Source organism: Lutjanus erythropterus, chromosome 13 (assembly GCF_056507025.1).
Source record: "Lutjanus erythropterus isolate fLutEry1 chromosome 13, fLutEry1.hap2, whole genome shotgun sequence".
Classification (NCBI taxonomy): Eukaryota; Metazoa; Chordata; class Actinopteri; order Lutjaniformes; family Lutjanidae; genus Lutjanus; species Lutjanus erythropterus.
In genome coordinates, this window is record NC_139329.1 from 38,570,418 (window position 1) to 38,590,951 (window position 20,534).

Genomic DNA, 20,534 nt, shown 5'->3' on the forward strand with positions numbered 1-20,534 from the left:
AAAATACACTAAAACATGATACGACATGATGTAATGTGGAAAAAAAAAATATTTCCTGCGGTACGTTCACTTCTACTATACTTCTTTACATTTTAGAAGCAAATGCTGCACATTTTACTCCACTACATTTATGCAACAGCCAGTTCATTTTAATTTTAGCTGATCTGTTTCTGGTCGGGTTTGTTCTGATATTTGCTCCTTAGTTGTTCTTTGTAGAACTGCAACTAATGAGTATTTTCATTATCAATTAATGTGTCAATTTTTATGATAAATCGATAAGTTATTTGGTCCATAAAATGTCAGAAAGTGTTGATCGGTGTTTCCCAAAGTCCAACATGACGTCCTCAAATGTCTTGTTTTGTCCAGAACATGAAAATATTCAGTTCACTGTCAGAGAGGAGTAAAGAAACCAGAAAATATTCACATTTAAGAAGCTGAAATCAAAGAATTTGGATAATTCCGAAAAACACTGACATGATGTGCATTTCTTTATGGTTATAGGACTCAAAAAGCAAATAAAAATCACAAAAAATATCGAATCACAATACTTGAGAATTGCACTACATATCGAATTGTCGCCCATCAAATCAGGAGGTGAGTGTTATTTCTTCAGCCGTACAGAAAACAGGAGTTTCTGGTCTTCTGCAGCCTCGGTCAAAGTGTGAGTGTGATATTGTGTGACTTTGGTGAATCTGAATTAACCCTGTAAAACACTTAAGTCACACACTATTGCAAACTAACTGACTGATCCATTGGTTGCATTGGACCAATATTTGACTATATAATGTCCTTTTTCCTCCAGAAAAGGCTCTCCTTATGGCACAATAAATCAATGAAAATAATCTAAATATAGCGTACACTTAAAGCAATGGTGATATTTTTGCACGTGGCTGCAATATATTTTGCAGCTGACTCTGTCCACGTGTCGACTGCCATCTATTATACTTCACACAACCTCACTTCATATAATCTGAACTATCCCTTTAAATCAAGCCGATGAAAGCCATTAAAAGTCAATAAAACCAGAGTCACAAACAGCAGAAAATAAAACCAGAGCATTAAAATCACATCAGGAAACAATTACAAAACTGTTTCCTCATAAAAGAGGATTTAAAACCTGGATGGAGGAGCGATCCACTGTCGCCTGCTTGCCCAGTTTTGTTTTGTTTTTTTCCTGCAGCTCTCGCTTTAACTCAGCCAGCAGTTTACGAAACATCCATCAGCTCATATTTCTTAGACAAAGCAGAGGAAAAAATAGACCCGATTGATTTTGCTTTCCACGAAACAATAGATGGTGAACTTGGGGGCTGCATGAGTCTACGGCCTAAGCCCCAGAGGCTTGTGGGATCTTGAATGTGGGATTCCTGCCAAACACGACAAAGACCTGGCTTAGCTCACACAATAGCATACATAACCCAGTTTTATTTAAGACCAGCGGGCCAGGTGTCGACCACACGCCCATCGCTGTGTTCCTGCAGGCTGGGCTGCATGCGAGGCATCTGAAAGCAGGTCACACCTAAATATATAAACACTGTGTGCTGTCAGCCGAGGGTGACCGGTCAGCCTGAGCCGCTAACATACCTCACAGGTGAGAATCTTTACGTTCATCTGCAGAGATGTGCACGTCTTTGACTTAAGTTTTTTGACCAGATGTTTGTGTCAGAATTAGCTTTTTTGTTGCTTGGAGGTCAGATGAAGTGAATGTCTTAGCAGGAAATGTTTTATTTTACATCTGTCTGCAAAAGGGGTGGACACAATAACATGAACACCTGTAGCTCTGCAATCTATGCTACGTATTTTGTTTACAACTGTCATCACTGGCATTTTTTTTAAAATTTGAATTGGTTATATGTTATAGATGTTTTTTTTATATATGTTATATGTTTTCTTGTCATGTTTTTAGAGAATGTGGGTCCTTAAACAATCAAACAGAAGTTGAGATCAATCAATTAGTTGTCAACTGTTCAATAAATTCAAACTATTTTGATAATCAGTGAATCGTTTTGGGTAATATTTTAGGGAAAAATGACCAAATTCTCATATTTCCACCTTTCAAATGTATATGTTTTTCAATTTATCAATTTATCAATAATCAATTTATGGAGACAATGACTGACAGATTAATCAATCAGTGAAAATAATCAGCAGTTGCATCCCTAGTTTCTACTAGGTAATTCTTTATGTTACAAGTCTGTAATTTCAGAATCATTTCTTACAAAGTTTCAGGGAAAGAACAATGTAATTTGGTACTTTTTATAGGAGAAAATAGAATTTTAGTGAAATAAAAGCTAAATTTAAACCTTTATTATTCATATATGTTGATTTGTCCAGGGACACATTTTAAATATCTGCATGCTCAGCTGAACTGCAGCACTCTGACTGTAAGACTTTGTAGGTCAGTGGTTTTCAAACATGGGTCCAGGGACCAACAGGGGTCCTTGAGTTGGTTGTAGCAGGTCTGCAGCAAGGAGGAACAGAATATTTTAACTTTTATCACATTTTTTTAGATGTGGGGACAACAAGGGAAGAAACAGGGTTGGACATTTTGACTGATTGTGATTTATAGTGATCCTAGTGAGACTATAAAGAGGGGATTCTTTAAGACCAGATCCTCTCTCAGATTGGACGTCTGGGGTCTTTGTCATGGAAAGGTTTGAGAACCCCTGTTCCAGGTTACACTGTTAATTCACTGGAATTAATTAATTGGAGTTGTATCAAATGAACTCTGCCTCAATTTTCTTTATTATTTTTAGCACCAATTTCCAGATCTGGGTTTTTCTTTTCATGATGGTGTGAACAGCACAAATCACATGGATTCTTTTCAGTTCTGCTTTGGGACACTTTCATATGTGGTCCTAAATCAGATACAGATGTGATTTTTTGTAATGTAGCCTCAGTCTGTACAGTCATATCAGAACTCATGCGACTCCTACGTCACTCTAGATCGACATCCGTCACATTTCTGCACAGACGGGAGTCACTTGGTGAATCCAGACATGGAGGACAGCAGTGATGGAGAAACAGTGAGGTGTTAGACCTCGAGAGTATCTGGGATGACATGTCTCTATAAGCAAAACCAGAAGGGGTGTATTAGAACTAGTCTTTGTTTGGAAGCATATTGAATCCAGTCAGGATAGTGCAGTAGTAATAATGCATATCTGGCTTCACCATCACGTCCAAATATGCTGACCTCTGTTTTAAAAAAACAAAGATGGTGTCAGCCATAATGCCCCACTCAGAGAACTGGTCAGATGTTGTATTATCAGCTTGATCTGCTGCCCCCAAGTGGCCAAAAGATTAATCAAGGTAATTTTGAGTACAGGTGATTTGTAGTTAACATGTGCCTAAGTGCAAAACCAGCAGTTTTGCCCTTGAGTTGGTGTTTATCAGCTTGAATCAAGTGTCTCCTTCCTGCAGCGTGATGAACACTTATGAAGAATATGATGAAGAGGAGCTCAGTGACTACATCATCCAGCTCAGTATTCAAGACTCCTGCCAAGATGCCTTTCTGAAATCTGCAGCAAGGTATGGAAGCCACATCCAAACTTCACCCTCCACAGAAAAAAAAACACCTTTGATAATTTGATCAAACCCAGCTGACTCTGCTCTCTCCTGCGCTCCCTCTGCTCCTGCTGTCAGTTTAGCAACAGCGACGGATGAAAGCCTGAGAGTCCTGGCTGCCATCGAGCAAGGTGGGTCGGACATCACGCTGGAAATACCTTCAGTGTTACACAGAGTTGTGTTTGTTTGGTCTGTTGGCTCTCCTCTGAAAGTCACAAGGCCAGCGGCTTTGGTGAGGAGTGCCAGGCATCAGGAGGCTGGCAGACGGACAGACAGAGGGAGATAAATAAACAGAGAGGTGGGAGAGAGGTGTAGTGTGAGAGAAGGAAAGGGTGGAAGAGGAGAAACTGTTGACAGATTTGCAGAAAAAAGGAAAAAAGTACGTCTTTGCCAGTGAGTCCTGAACTTTTTTTTTTCTTAAACTTACATTTCTTCTTTCCTAAACTTCTTGGCTGTTGTCTTGTTGCCGTGGTGACCAGGTGAGGTGTTGGTTCTCAGGGAGATGCTGCGGCACACCTTCGCCTTCAGCGAGTCAGACAGCCGCGGCTGGCTTCCCCTCCATCGAGCTGCATCCCAGCCAGTCCTGGAGGTCCTGGAGACCGTGTTAAAATGTAAGTACATTTTTTTCAGAATATTAACCTCTCTGGTCATTTTAATAACTCCTTTAAAAGTTACTGTAAAAAAATAAAATTCACAGTGAAGTCTTACAGAAGCTCAGAGAAGATCTGGTGATCGACAGGGTAATCTTTTTAAAAATTATTAAAACAGATGAAACAGCATGTCTCCATATGTTTAAGATGCACGGACAAATTACAACTCACCTGGAGGAAAACGTTCCTACTTAGAACATGGGTTAGTGGTGCCATTCAGCCTCTAGTGGCAGTAATGAGTATTACAACAACAAATGCTGATAAATCCTGATAAATGTTTGCCTGCCAAAACTTTTTGTTCCTCGTTTTCACAGACTTTTAGGGAAACGTAGCTTATTCTTAAGTCATAAACAGGAGAGGAGAGAATTTATACCAGACAAAATGGATCACCATACTTTTTTCTCTCACTTTTCTCTCAGAGCCTCCAAAGGTACCTGAAGGAGGACTTGAGGTCATGTTGTTAGTAAAGCAGGCAGGTGCAACACCTGGAAAGTGTTCACTCACCTGAAGCTAATGTCCCAGAAAGAAAAAAAATATGAACATTTCCTATTGCAAGTTTAATGTTTGTGGATAAGTGTAGCTTTATATTCTGCAATGATTAGTCAATTGATCAGTTAGCTGTGAACTATTAGATTAAATGCAAACTATTCTGATTATCAGTTTATCATTTTTGTAGAAAAAATGTAAACTGAGTATCTTTTGGTCGTGGACAAAACAAGATATTTGAGGACGTTGATGTTGGACTTTGGGAAACACTGATCAACATTTTCTTACATTTTCTGGACCAAACAACTAATGGATTAATCAATAATTAAAATAATTGTTGAATCCATATTTGAGAATAAAGACAGCAGAGCATTATGTGTGGGATTCCTCTGGATGATCTCTGCTTCCACTTCTGCAGGAAGAACAGCTGAAAAACACTGAGAACAATAATGTCAACAGCATGTTCCATATTTCTTTTTATTACTTTCACTATCATTGCCAATACTACTCCTCTATTTTAAGTTTATTTTAGTTTATTTATTTTATCAAATCTGTCTTACTTTTATTGTTATTCTGTTCAGTTTAGCATTCACTCCTTACACATTTTTATATTTGTGAGTGTATTGTTTTTATTTGTAGATTACTGTATTTTGGGGGTAATTTCTTTCACAAGAATTTCCTTCAAGATAAATAAAATTCTAGCTTATTTTATCAGATGCATTTTAAATCCCGGATAATTTTGGCTTTGTTAAATCTGTTCTAAGTTGCAGCTGAGCTAGCCACATGCTAAGTGACACAACAGCAGAGAAGAACAGACAGTCAGGGGTAAAAAAAATATATAACCTGCGGTCGCCTTTAACAGTGGAGGTGACACCGATAAATAAATAAAGATGACAAGTGAAGGTGACCATCAGGTTGAGTGCAGGGAAGGTGACACGACTGGTAGCATCATCAAAATAATGGCTGCCTGAAATAATATTAATCCACAGGAAACTTCACTGAGAGAAGGTGCTGCCTTGCAGCTGATGACAGCTGATGTCAACAGTCCTCTCTATTTATTTTAACCTGTGATGTCATTTCCCGCTTATTCAGCCCGGAGGTTGGCCAGCAGTGAGGTTTACCGGCTCGGGTTATGCCAGGATATGAACTTCAGGAATGTGCCTGTTGACCTCCATGCGTTGTGTTTGTGGCAGTGGCAGCTCAGGGACTCAGCCTGGAGGAGAGGACGGCCGTGGGAGGAGAGACGCCGCTGACACTGGCAGTTAAAGCCAGACTGGTGCAGAATGTGAAGAGCCTGCTGCAGCATGGAGCTTCACCTCACAACACCAACAGCAAAAACGAGTCGCCGCTGCTGCTGGGTAACGATGAAGAGCTTATTCAGACTATATATGGTCTAAAATGTGCAGCACAAGTACATTTAGGACGAGTCCAACTCCAGTTTTACTAGTTAAACTTTGCACAATCTGAGCTCAAGGTGGAAGGGGGTTGTATTTAGTCTCTTAATTAATCAGAGGTGTATTTTGGCAATACATGATTTAAACCAATCATATTATCTTCTGCTCCTCCTAAAGCTATCTAGCAAGTTAGGGAAGCAAATGATGATGCTAAAATGACCCACTGCTTCACTCCAAACGATTTAAGCCACACTCTTCCCTCACCCTGCAGCGGTGAGAGCTGGCTCTTACGAGATGACCCACACGCTGGTCGCACATGGCGCCTGGGTGGAGCAGGTTTGCCAGAAGAAATGGACGGCGACGCATGAGGCAGCTAAGGTCGGCAACGTGGACATCCTGATGCTGCTGCTGAGGAACGGCGGCCGGGTAAACCACAAGGATGTGACAGGAGTGACGGCGCTCGCCGTGGCTGCAGAGCAAGGACACTTCCACATCACTGAGATCCTGCTGAACTGTGGTCAGTCTGAGGAGAAAACTGAATTATCTGCAGGTTTAGAGACTGTGGAGAATTAGTCAGATTTTCTTTTGCAAATTACAGTACATCAAAATAAAATAACTTGCTTGATCATTCTGACAGTATGAGGGATTTATCCATCACCTCTTCATTTTCAGGTCTTCAAAGGTCCAATCTCTTCTTGTTTCTTCCCTCTCTTCCTGCTCAGGTAGCAGAGTGAACTCTCAGGCTTGTAACGGGGAAAGTGTCCTGCTGGACGCGGCCGGATCAGGAAACACCGCTTGCATCCAGCTGCTGCTGGACAACGGAGCCGACGCCAACCTGCCCAGCCACACTGGACACCTGCCCATCCACAAGGCAGCGTACGCCGGACACTACGAGTAAGCTCCTCTCGTCTGGCTCAGACTGTCAGCTGTAATGAACACTGCAGCTTGTAGGAGACGCCAGAAAGTCAAATTCATCTGCATGTGTTTGTAAAATAGGTTGTGCTTTGTGACATAGTGACTGCTCTCACTGGATGTAGACTCTAGACTCTTGGTTCTTATTATGACTGGATTCTTGTTTCCTTTTCCCACAGTGCTCTGAAGATGCTGATACCTCTGACCACCAAGAAGGCCCTTAAAGAGGCGGGTCAGAGCCCGGTCCACTCTGCAGCAGAGGGAGGCCAAATCTGCTGCTTGGAGCTCCTGCTGGACTGCGGCTTTGACGTCAACTACCGCATGAACACCAGAAACTCTGAAAGCTACCGGGACATGAGGAAGAGCGCCTTGTATTTTGCGGTCTCCAACGGGGACGTGGACTGCACCAAACTCCTGCTGGAGGCGGGAGCGAAGACAGACCTGGACCCGCTGTGCTGCCTCCTGGTGGCGGTCAGGTCGGGGCGCTACGAGATCGTGAAGCTGCTGCTGGCGGCCAAAGCAGACGTGAACTGTTACTTCACGGTGGTGAGTGACACGGTGTTTCCCACGGCGCTGCAGTACTGCCTGAAGGACGAGGTGATGATGAGGCTGCTGCTCAACAACGGCTACAACGTGGAGAGCTGCTTTTCCTGTCACCATGACAACACTTTTGCTACTGCAGATGAGGAAGATGGGAAAATTCCAGTGAGTGACAGCTGATATTTGTTTTCATTAAAGCAAGAGTTTATTATATTTTGGGAAATGTGGTTAGATGCTTTGTGGTAGACAGATGTGAAGGTTTATATCACTCATATCTGTTCATTAAATATAAGAGCACAGCCATTCGCTGGTTAGATATAGGTGGAAACAGCGAGACTGACAAAATCTCTCTACCAACACATTTCGTTTTCACTTTTGCACTTCAACTGCAGTGCAAAAACTACAGTTTTACCATTTTACAAGGCTGGACTACTGCTGTCCTCAAATGGAACTTGTCAGCTTGTGGTTATGTCATTGGAAGTTGTGTGCACTACATGCTTGGGGGTCAAGAGGTTAAGCCGTGACATCATTGCTGTGAGGCAACGGCAACACAGACGGCAAAACTGTCGGGGTCTAGAAGCCACTGAGGTTAACAATTTAGCAATCTAGTGAAAGGGTCAGTGTCTAAACAGTTGGGACGAGGGACATTCTCCAAGCTTTCATTGCAAAAACTGCAGAAGTTTTGCGCTTGCTACTGAGGAGAATGAGAAGAAGAGCATTGTTTCTGGTAAGATGCATTCATGAAAAAAACATAAGGAAGCATTTCAATGAAAGTAGAGGACAATAATCTGTATTTGCCAGAATATATAAAACTCTAGTGGTTCGCTCAGAGTTGTAAATTCAATTTTTGTCATTATTTTAATCAGTGAAAAAGACCACAAGTGGGAAACCCTTCTTACAAAAAATACAGAAGGCACCGCTGCACAAAAAAAGCTAAATTCTAGACAAAAAGACAAAAACAATCTGAATAAGATGCACATTAATTTAGCTGGAGTTTACATTGTCTTCTGTGTAAATGTAATTTAAATGGGTTAGTTTTACACACACTGATGACTTACCCTCTGGATGTTGGTCCCCTCTCCAGTTCTGTGAGTTCATGAGCCTCTGCTGCATCGTGCACCTGTCTGGGAGCGTGGTCCGGATCCTGCTGGACTACGTCAACCACGTTCACATCTGCTCCAAACTCAGACGCATCCTGGAGAAGCAGGCGGAGTGGCCTGAAATATACGACATCCTCAGTGAGTTTATACGCCATTTTATGATAATTATCAGGCTGGAGCCAAGAGTTTTATAACAGAGGTGCATTAACTCACTTTAGATAAGGTCTGCTTCCACTAACATCTGAAGAAATGACCCTCTTTAATGAACCTAAACAGTGTATTTAAACAGGGAGGCAACTGAATTGATTGTGACACACAGGCAGCAGACGACTGGCTGATCACACTCTGTTTCATCACAAGAAATAAGTTTTTTTCTGGGTGGGAAAAATGTCACAGTTAGTCACCAACACCTCCACTAACATGTTATTTTTTCAGGAAAACCTTTAGTCATGCCAAGTGACAGTATCAGTTAATAAATAACTGCTGCTTCTGAGCTATTTTTGTGTTGCTGGTATCGGTGCGTTTGACTTTGATCCAGAGGAGGATTATTATTAGCCTATTGTTATGAACACTAACGGCAGATTAAAATACATTTACAGCTGAAAGTAAAACATGAATCTTGTGTTTAGAGTTCATGGAGACGTTAAAACTCACCTGGAAGAAAACATGACAGCTTTTAGTCATGTTTAGGACACGGGGTGGTGGTGCACAAAAGAGTATTACAACAACAGACACTTATAAAATGATCCCAACTAAAAAAACAAAAAGAAAAAGGAAACCATGACCTGTTATGTTGATGTGGTAAACTTGGTTGTAAACAATTGCTTATTCACACAACAGTTACTAAGCAACATGAGAATTTATTTGAAGTCAACGTGACAATTCAATTCGATTAAAAAATCATAATGATAAGATAAAATTCATTATCATGAAATTTTAAAAAGTTAAGATTGTGAAATGAAGAGTCAGAGTTTATATCTAATGTTTTTGACTTTTTATCTCATGATTATAACTTTTTATATTTTGATATTTTATGTCACAATTATGATTTTTTAAAATCTCATTTCTAACTTTTTATCTCTCAATTCTGACTTTGATCCCATAAATATGAATTTTACCTCATGATTAGAACTTTTCTTTAATCATGATTATAACTTTTTATCTCTTGTCTCTTGATTTGGACTCTTAATTAATTCCATAAAGGGTGGATCATCTTTATGTTGTTCGTTCGTTCTGACCAACACTTTACCGTCGTGGCTGCAACAAAAACTGCAGCTTCAAGGGGGAACTGCGGCGCTGTCTGACTTTTAGTTTTCTCTTTTTTCATCTCATCTCTCCTCCACATCATTCTGTTCTGTTTGTAATCACAGCATGAATTAATAAAGTAAAAAAAAGATTTTCCGAACCTTGCTCTCCAGGCAGTCCTCGCTCCCTCAGACACCTCTGCAGACTGGAGATCAGGAGACGTCTGACCCTGAAGAGACTCAACAAGCCTGAAATCATGAACTCAAATGTTTTTCCTCCCAGGCTGAAGAAATTTATTCTGTACCAGGAGCTCGACCTCTACAGCCACGACCCTGAACGCATCATGTGAAGATGGCTGTGAGGATTTTCTCTACAAGACTCCTGCTTTGTTGTGAAAGGATGTAACTATTTTCTAATCTTTGTAACCTCTGGTTTTCATAAGCACAGTACTGTATACAGACTTTATTATTTTTTAAATTTTTATAATAGTTTCAGTATTCTGTGTTTGAACAAATGTATGATTGTGAAAGACAGATTGTGTGTTTTGACAGAAAAACTGATGAGTGTTTTTTATATTTTAGCCCATTAACTGCAAGACAAATGTACCAAATGTGGACTCTGCAGCGTTTGACTTTAGACTCGACAAAATCCAAAAAGACTTGCAACTCAACTTGAATTTTAACACCTGTGACTTGTGACTTCAGTTGGACTTGAGCCTTTTGACTTAAAAATACTTGATACTTTCCCCCAATTCCAAAGGGTAAAAAGTCTAGCTAGCATTGGCTAGCTTTGTTTTTCAGCTCAGTTAATAGTGATGGAAAGTAACTAAGTATATTTACTTAAGTACTGTACTTGACATACTGTTTTTATTTTCTGCTATATATCTGCCATATTTTTCAACTCCACTTCATCTCAGAGGCAAACATTCTACTTTTTACTAAATTGATTATCTGACATTAGTTTCTAGTTATTTTGCAGTTTCAGATTAACAATACAAAATCAATAACTAAATTATGATATTACTGTATATCAAGAAAACTTTACTGGAAGGTAGCCAGCTGTATGTAAAGTAACATATATTTATGAAAATAAATCGAAATTAGCTCCACATTTACCAGATGCAGCATTAATATGATAAACACATGAATACATCAATAATTACAAACCAATAATATATATTATTCTGTCTAATGAGTACTTTTACTTTTGGTTCATTAAATATGGTGCTAAAACTTTTATACTTGTACTTAAAGCCCACATGAAACAGAAAGCAGGGTGCTATTTCCTTCTGTGTATTTACGTGTTTCCTGTAAAAACAGGCAGCTTGGGAGGGACTTGAATGAACATTAATGGTACGCCCCCCCACAGCAGTACAAAGGTGCTTTGCTTGCCGGGATTGGCTCCTGGCTGTCCGAGGCTGAGACAGCTAACTTAGCTGGATGGCTAACCAAGCTAACGGGTCCATGAAGCTAACGTTCGCTGCTGAAGTTGCAAACTGTGAAATGTTTTGAGCGTAATCTGCTGTGACAGATACCAAAGTGAAGAAAATCTATCCAACGGTATTTTGGGGAAAGAACAAGTGGCAAACATCATGGAAGACATGATGTCGTTGGTTAGCTAACTAATGAATGTTAGTGGCGCCCTGGTGGTTCAGCTGGTCGAGTGAACACCCCATGTGCTCCCCCACTCTCCCTCCCCATTTCCAGCTGTCCTATCAAATTAAAAGTATAATTTGATTGATAATATGATATATTGGTTGCTTCTGGCTTAAGCAAGAAGAAAACATGATTTTCTATTTATAAAAATATAAAGAAATTGATTTTTCATCATTTTTTTGGTACATACTATTAAATAGGTGCACAACAGGACTCAACATGAGATCTTTAATACATCTCAACTTTGTTAAGTAATATTTTCAATGCAGAACTTACACTATCATTATTATTATGTTATTTCTACACTGTGGTATTGATACTTGAAGACGTGCATGCAAAACACTTAAATGATGTGCATGCAAAGAGACTTAAAAAATAAAAAGAAAGAAAAGAAAAGCAGGATGTTCTTTGTCTCTCTTCTAAAACTTATTTTTATCAAAGCAAGATGTTGTTTTCTTGTTGTATCCAAACCTTAAAACACTCCAAACAGCTTCATTTGTGTATTAAAATCATTAAAATGTTCTGTAAAATTCTAGTTTTGAATCATGTCACTTTTTTCACTGCTCTAGACTTTGCAGGTCGGTTTTAGTCAACTGTATTTTTCCTGCCACACTGTGAATTTAAAATATCCTTCATCCTTCATTTTGAACTGGAAGACAGGAAACACACTTATAAATCACTAAATTTATAACATGTTGTTGAGCATTAGTGTTTTGTAATAAAAAGACAAAAGCGTGCAAAGAGAAAATGTTCAGTGCTGCTCAGGTTGACAGTAAAGTCTCAGTTCGACCATCAAAATGCTAATGCAAAGAGGTCAAAGGTCAGAGCTGTAAATCTGCAGCAGATGGAGGAAAGGTTAAGAAGCCGTCAGTCATTTCACTCTTCAAGCTTCTTCATTATTTCAACAGCTTCTCTCTGATTTGTTGTCTCACAGCGTTTGAGCTCATGGCGGTCGGATCTTCCTCTGTAGTTAAAATGTTGTTGCTGTCTGATGAATCATAATGACACGATAAATATTCATACGACGGTCCGGCTCATTATTGTTTGTCATTATCTGTGGAAAATGTGTGCAGAGTGACATTACACTCCATTAGGTGCTGCGGACCGGCCCGCATGTTAAATACACTGGAACAGGTGACGCCTATAAATAGCGTGGTGGAGTGTGTGTGTGTGTGTGTGTGTGTGTGTGTGTATGTGTGTGTGAGGGTGGGGGTGGGTCGGGGGGGCAGTTCAGCCATGAAACAAACACTGTGCGGCTGCTGCTTCGTCCTATGACTCCAACATTCACACGTTTATCAGGTGAGAATCGTGACATTTAGATTTTATTCTGTATCGAGTGTATTTTAGAAGTTTTCCTGCACAGAATGATGCGACATTGATTAGACTTTATAACTGCTGGTGTGCCTCGATCACTAACACTGTATCTGATCAACAGTTAGGAGGTCAGGGGTCAACGTGTTCTGAAAATAGAGCCAACAGATAAACAATTTTGAACTCGAGAAAGAGAAAGTAGATGATTTATACTGAAGTTCACTCCAGACAAAACTTTATTACAGAAAACTGTCTCTGTGATCAAACAACAGTCCAAACACTGACACTCGAGAGCTGTGACCCACATCTATACGTTTACTCAAGTGCTGCACTTAAAGGACCAGTGTGTAAGATTTACAGGATCTACTGACAGAATATGTCAGAAATCGAAGGTGATATTGATATATTTTTTTAAGAATGTATAATAAGGCTGCACGATTATTTTTACAGCACTTCATTATAATGCCTTTTCGTCACATTGTTTTTCTTTATAAAAAAACCCCCACTGTTTTTCCAATATGAATATTGCACTTGTCCGTATTGCAGTGTTGATAGTATTCTGATTAATTGTGCAGCCCTTGAGTGAATCACCTGAAACTTTGTGTTTTTGTTTTCTTGGAACACAAACCTGGGGCAAACTGGGGCAAATCTGGCTCAGCACCTCCTGCAAAGTTAGCAAAGAATATGATTTGTACATTATAATTCTGTAATGCAGAACAGAATGCATTAACTTTTGTCATCTGCGCACTGAAGGTGTCTAGCTGCTAAAAAAGTCTGTATACTCTAGATAGCATCTCAGTATCATACAGCTGTTTCCAGCAGTGGGACTCCAGCTGAATGGTTGCAGTCAGTAATGTTTATAGGAGCAGCTGAGAAAAATTTCCAAGTTATTTCCCTCAAGATGCCAGTAAATCCTACGCACTGGTCCTTTAACGTTATTACTCGAGCTGTGAAGTCATGTTGTGACTCTACGTACCTGTATGATGTCAGAAGGATGGACACTGCTGATGAAATGGACCAAGATGAACTTCTGGACTACGACATTCAGATGAGCATTCAGGAGTCGTGTCAGAGAGAAAATCTAACGGGATCAGGGAGGTACAGCAACATCAAACACCTTCATCAATGTTTGACATGATGTCTTTTTCTAAAATTTACCTTCATCTTCCTGTTTTTACATTCAGGAGTGAAGCTCTGAGGCTCGCAGAGGCCATCAAACGAGGTACAGAATCAAATACTGCAGTATATATAGCAATAAAAATTTTCAGTACCAAATTGTGACAATATCTACTGTGATATTACTTTTTTTATTATTTTCATTTTTTAAAAGACTGCTACTGACTGATGTCTGGCAATAGCACACACATAATTCAAACATTCATTGCCAAAGACAATTTATTTTTTCCCTGCCGCCTCCTGATCAGCAGGTGATAATGATTGGAGCTGATTATTGAGATATATATGTAGAAATACCTGCTGTTCTCTTTGTTCTTTGGGAATATCTTGTAGATCAAAACTTTGCCTTTTGAGAAAATATCCTGAAAGAGTATTAAATTATTTATTTGGAACCAAACAGTCTGCACACTGGGATATTTTTTTTCTTGCCCACACTCGTGTCCCTCTTTCAAAGACGGTTCATGACATTTATTTCTGCACATGTTCAGGCCATGGCTTGTTATTTTTTATTTTATTCAAGAGGGAAAGCAGAACTGGTTTAAGTTTAAAGGAAAACAAATCTCACACGAATAAAAGATGCTGCACACATCAGATTTATTATATGATTAAGGACATATTTTTAAGTCGTCATTTTTCTTTTTGTTTTTTAACATCTGATTAACGTAGCATTATCATATTTTTGGTATAATTACATCCTTAATTAACATCAATAAACAGAATTTATCAGTAAACATTACTGACTCACTGTCAGTCTGGTAGCTGCAAAAAGTATATTTAACTGTTTATACCTGCATAGTTAACTGCTAAGAAATGCAAAAAAAAGTATGTATTAATGTGAATAAAGAAACATAAAAAGCTGAGTTAAGGTTTAACAAATATATAATAATAATAATAGACAAGTTATTGAAACTGTTCACAAGTTTCTTATAAGTGCTTATACTTCTCTTATAATCTAAAAATTAATGTGTATGATATTTTTATATTGACACAATAATGTTAACAAGCCTCTCATATGGGCCTTATGATCTTATTCACAAATGCTTACTAAAAGGACTGAATTAAAATGTTACCACTGACTCCCCCTGCAGGTGACATGTTGGCACTGCAGGAGTTCTGTGATTTCCCAGCAGCCTTCAGTCAGGTGGATGAGTGTGGCTGGTATCCTCTGCACAGGGCGGCGGTCCAACCCGTGGTCCCGGTCCTGGAGACGGTGCTGTACGGTGGGTAAGAGGTCCAAACTTTTATTTCAGATGACAGACATGAAGCGAACAGAGCAGCTGTGCATCATCTGCCCACAGTTATTGCTGTTTTGTGTCATTTTAGAGCTGAATTCAGTGAAATAATGTCTAACTTTTGTTGTGCGTTTCAGCATCTTTTAAGCTGACCCTGGAGGAAAAGACTTCAGACGGCGAGACCTTCCTGACTTTAGCGGTAAAAGCTGGTTTGGTGGAGAACGTGAAGATGCTTCTGGACCACGGAGCGTCTCCTCACACCACCAACAGCAGGAACGAATCCCCTCTGCTTTTAGGTCAGAACACTGACCACTGCTCAAGAAAGTTTTTTTTTCTTCCTCACCTTCAGTTCCTCACCGTGTCGTGTCCTCCCTGCAGCAGTCAGAACTGGATCTTATCAGATGGTCTCCAGTCTGATAGCGAGGGGAGCTCGGGTGAAGCAGGTGTGTCTGAAGAAGTGGACGGCCATGCATGAGGCCTCCAGGGCCGGCTGCGTTCATGTCCTGGGGCACCTGTTGCAGAATGGAGGTCAGGTTTCAGAGACAGATCAGCATGGAGTGACTCCTCTGGGCATTGCTGCAGAGTACAGCCATCCTGAAGTCCTGGAGCTCCTCATCAAACACGGTGAACCAACAACACCATACATTTTAACATGGTACCTCAGTCAACTTTCTCCTTTCTCCGTTAGGGCTGCTCGATTTGGTAAAAAGGTTATTTGCAATTGTAATTAATTGTGCAGCCCAAATCTTAAGTTAGCAAAACACTAGCCAATGATTGCTGTAGATTAGCTAGCTAGTTATCTTGAATTTACTGCCTCTTGAATTAACAGAGACAGAACACAGTGCATCATACTCTGTAGTGTCTACCACACGCACCAGGGAGGAAACAACCAGAGCCTCAATATGAACAGGAGCTGAAACACTAACAAATGACTGTAGCTACCTAAAAACATTAGATTCCAGTATGTCAGAGGACTATTTCTGCACTCTGTGTCTACCAGAGAGGAAAAAATATGCTCACAAACTCAATATTATCAATAAATCTCTGCATCTCTTCTCCTTACTTTGCTTTTCTGTGAGAAATGATCCCACAGCAAGAGGTAAAATACTTTGATATTTACAACTACTTGATGAATAACCAGGTAAGATCATCATTTAACCGTACAAAGATCAAAACCAGGCCTTTCATAGCTTCAACATTTACCGTTTGTCTGGAGAAGCAGAAACAAGTGTAATTTAGCCGTAACACTACTGAGAGTCAGGATCCTGCAGTTTTCCCATTCATCCTGCTGCTGCTCCACAACATTTTTCTGTGGTTTTCTAGCAGATGGAAAGTGACAAGAGGCACTTTCACGTAATGCAAATCAGTGGAGAGCCATAATCATTTCCCCCCCAGTGTGGGCAGAGCTTAAATGCACTCTTTAATATCATTTCTTCTTTGTGCTCCATACATTAAGGTGCTGATGTAAATGCCCAGGCACCAAATGGCGACAGCGTCCTGTACGATGCTGCAGGTTCTGGGAATCCAGACTGTATCGACATCCTGCTGCAGCACGGAGCAAACCCCAACATCTGCAACCTGAGCTCCCAGCTGCCCATCCACCGAGCCGCATACGAAGGACACTACCTGTGAGTTTATCATTTTTAAACTTGTTGTCTTCAGCCCCAGCCGACGTCAACTGATCAGGTATCTTGCAGCCCCCTCTTCAGCTGCAAAGGCTATAGAACTCCCCAAGATCTGTGGACTTTAATATGTAAAATTAGTGGAGTTTTTTTGTGCAAGTTCAGAGGCATATGAAATATTTTGTACCATAAATAGACAGACAGGTCAGGTTTGATTCATATCTGTACTTTAGGTTACATGTTAAGACTATGCAGCTTCATGTAGTTTAGTTTATGATGCTTCAGTTCTTACAGAATGATCTGCACCTTTTCTCCCTCAGAGCTTTGAGGATTTTGATCCCGATCACCACTCGACGGGCCCTGCGGCTGTCCGGTCACAGTCCCGTCCACTCGGCCGCTGACGGAGGCCACGTCCACTGCCTGGAGCTCCTGCTGCAGAAAGGGTTCGACGTCAACGCGCAGTTGGCTCCTCACATCTCAGAAAATTACGGCGACATGAGGAGGAGCCCGCTGTACTTTGCTGTCTCCAACGGGGACACGACCTGCACTGATATTCTGCTGAAGTCTGGAGCCAAACCCAACCTGGACCCACTGTGCTGCCTCTTGGTGGCGGTCAGGTCGGGGCGCTACGAGATCGTGAAGCTGCTGCTGGCCGCCAAAGCGGACGTGAACTGTTACTTCACGGTGGTGAACGACACGGTGTTTCCCACGGCGCTGCAGTACTGCCTGAAGGATGAGGTGATGATGAGGCTGCTGCTCAACAATGGCTATGATGCTGAGAAGTGTTTCTGTTGTAACCATGACGACGACTGGGAGGACCTGAGTGAATCTGATTACTCACAACATCAGGAGGAGAAAGTCGCAGTGAGTTCTTCTTTTTTCTGTACAAGGAATTATTAATACCAGAAGGGGACTCAGACAGCCCAGATGTCCACCAAGGACCATAGTTAGACATTATTTATTTATTATTTTCCTCTTACACCCTTCCACCTAGTTTGATGAGAATTGGACCAGTAGTTTTTCTGTAATCCTGCTGACAAACAAAAACCAATGCACAAACAAACTGTAACTGAAGGTAACTTCTGCAGAGATAATGATGTCTCAAAGTACCAAACTTTACCTAAAGCAGCAGGTGGTTGTTCAGGTTGCAAATAGAGAAAAATAGTCCATCATATGACATAGTTCAAAGCGTAGGGCCACTGACTGAGCTGGATGAGATGGAAGTGAGACAGTGTTGCCCCGCTTCTTCATTCTTGTCCTCGGTAACAGCAGTTATTATACAAAATAAAATAATTAGAAATGAATGTCCACTTTTTCTGGAAATGTCCTCCACATATCACAGTCTTAATGATACAAAATAGATGTGACTTACGATGAAAAAGTACAAAATTAGTTAAATTTGTTTTGTGTAAATTCTTAAAGACGAACAAAGTGTATGTTTTCTCTGTAGTTGTGTCTACACAGTTTGACTACCTGTCTGTGTCCATTCAATGTCATTTCTTTGTCCAGTTTTGTGATTTCGTCAGCGTCTCCTGGCTGGTGAACCTGGTTGGCCGAGTCGTGTCGATCCTCCTCGAGTACGTCGGTCAGGTTTCTCTCTGCAGCAAACTGACAAAGATCCTGGAGAAACGCAAGGAGTGGCCACACATTCACAGGACCACACGTGAGTCAACTGCCTGGTAAAAAACAAACAGATTACAGAGCTGCACATCAGAACCAGGACACGTACCTGCTCCTGTTTTATTGGTGGGACGCAATATGTTCAAAAAACCTGTGTTTCTCCGTGATCCAGGTAACCCTCGCTCTCTGTCTCACCTGAGCAGAGTGGTGATCAGGAAACACCTGAGCTGCAGCGATCTGATGTCTGCTCACCTGCCCAACAGGCTGAAGGACTACCTGCTGTTCAAAGACAGCGACCTGTACGCCAAAATAATCTGCAGGGAGGACTGAGGGGACGAGGACTTCTGTCTTATCTACTGAGTCTTAAGTGTCACACGACTGTTTTTTTCATTTTGTGGTTTATGTAAAGACACCTGTATTTATCAAACAACTGTTTTCACATTTCAAAAGGGCATTAACTAAGATTATTTTTGTCCTGGCTGTTGCACAAAATAACCAAAATAATCATAAAATATCTGCAGTTAGTTATTGATCTGTCATCCATCACTGTATCAGGTGACTCAGATTTCTGGGACTCAAGTCCTGAAGGAAGGAGTCTCTTAACCGCGACTCTGTTTGTGCAGAGATAACAGACCAGGAGAGGGCTGGTTCTTCTGCAGAGGAGATAAAGATCCTGACTGCTATTTGAGAATTAGAATTAAGTTTCTGCTGCCACATTTCGAACTGTTGTAAATATATTTGTACTGTAATTTATTAAACTTTTGTGTTATTATGATAAATTGCCTGGGAGTCATGAATGTCTGCAGTATTTGGATCACACCGTGGCATTTGAAGAGCCTAATTCTTGGTGGGTTGGAGAGTGGGAGAGTACTGCACACACACACACACACACACACACTTATCCACGCTGCATGTGTGCAGTAATATACAATAAACACATTTCAATACATATAGAGAATATTTAGCCTGGGACACCAAAGAAATATAAAATTTCTTATTATTATCCAGGGCTTCTCAAAGGTGGACCGATCGGTAACATTACAATGCAATGCATCATGATGCAATATACATTCACTCAAAAAACACAGTGCGTAACGTGCATCAGGCTGCAGCCAGTATCCCATCACTGAGTGCACCTTGATGCATGGATGGCCACTGCAATTTATTTATTTATACAAATTATTGGAAACTGTTATGCACAAATAAATGCACACATTATCAGATCATTTATTATTATCCCTATATTTATATCAGAAACATAAATATACAGAAAAAACTAAATTTATGCAGGAAAAAGCACCATTGTAGAGCTTCTTATTTCCCAAACAAGGCTTTCTGGGGAGCTCCTGTCCCTTTCAGGAGAGCTGAGCTCCCTGTACCTCCCATATATTTTGAATTCTGAATGTCCATGAATCTGTCCACAATCATGGACCAATCCTTGTGTTAGATGTGGAAAGACCTCACTGGAAAATTTGAGCTGCAGGTGGTGTTAAATGACAAGGCTGGGATCACCAAAGTTATTCAACTTCAGATTCTCTGTATCATGAATGGAAGAACTAAATTTAATGGCAGTCCATCCAGTAGTTGGCAGGAGATTTCAGTCTTGACCAATATAATGGACTGACATAATGTATTGACAGGGAAAGTTGTGTTTACCCCCATCTAGTGGCCATTAAAGAAACCGCAGCTGAGCAAACTTCTCTCTCTGACCGTAACCTTCAGTCGCAGCAGTTTCCACATACTGACAGCGGACACAGTGAGGAGGTGTGAGCTGCTTCTGGCTGACAGACAGTGAAAACAGATCGAGTCTAAATTTAACCTCCTGACCTGCAGAACAACAACAACAACAACGACGTGGCTCCACATTCTGGCAGGTCACCCGAGAACCTGATAAGAGAAGAGGTCACATTGTTTTGAACGACCTCCAAACTGTCGACACCGGCTCGAAGTTAGGTCACGTCTGAGGCAGCAGTGAGCAGCAGGTGTGTTAATGTGCTAAAACACAACAAAGCACACACAGATCAAAGTGA

The 20,534-nt window shown here is 40.7% G+C and overlaps 2 protein-coding genes across 3 annotated transcripts; both read left to right on the forward strand.

Moving 5' to 3' along the window:
- Positions 1-2,841: 2,841 nt before the first annotated feature.
- Positions 2,842-11,418, forward strand: LOC146317104 (ankyrin repeat and SOCS box protein 15-like). Its single transcript, XM_084733645.1, has 9 exons — positions 2,842-3,525; positions 3,640-3,692; positions 4,041-4,172; positions 5,891-6,055; positions 6,363-6,608; positions 6,814-6,985; positions 7,183-7,708; positions 8,628-8,781; positions 10,062-11,418. Exons 1-9 carry the CDS (start codon positions 3,422-3,424, stop codon positions 10,235-10,237), a joined length of 1,728 nt encoding a protein of 575 aa, XP_084589771.1. The 5' UTR covers positions 2,842-3,421; the 3' UTR covers positions 10,238-11,418.
- Positions 11,419-13,628: 2,210 nt separating this feature from the next.
- On the forward strand, positions 13,629-19,277 carry LOC146317105 (ankyrin repeat and SOCS box protein 15-like). 2 transcript variants are annotated; one of them, XM_084733642.1, is made up of 9 exons: positions 13,629-13,952; positions 14,039-14,076; positions 15,119-15,250; positions 15,400-15,558; positions 15,641-15,886; positions 16,719-16,890; positions 17,205-17,748; positions 18,394-18,547; positions 18,677-19,277. In XM_084733642.1, exons 1-9 carry the CDS (start codon positions 13,708-13,710, stop codon positions 18,832-18,834), a joined length of 1,848 nt encoding a protein of 615 aa, XP_084589768.1. In that variant the 5' UTR covers positions 13,629-13,707; the 3' UTR covers positions 18,835-19,277. The 2 variants fall into 2 exon arrangements, with proteins under 2 accessions (XP_084589768.1, XP_084589769.1); XM_084733643.1 differs by having other exon boundaries at positions 13,835-13,952; positions 15,119-15,254.
- The last annotated feature ends 1,257 nt before the right edge of the window (positions 19,278-20,534 follow it).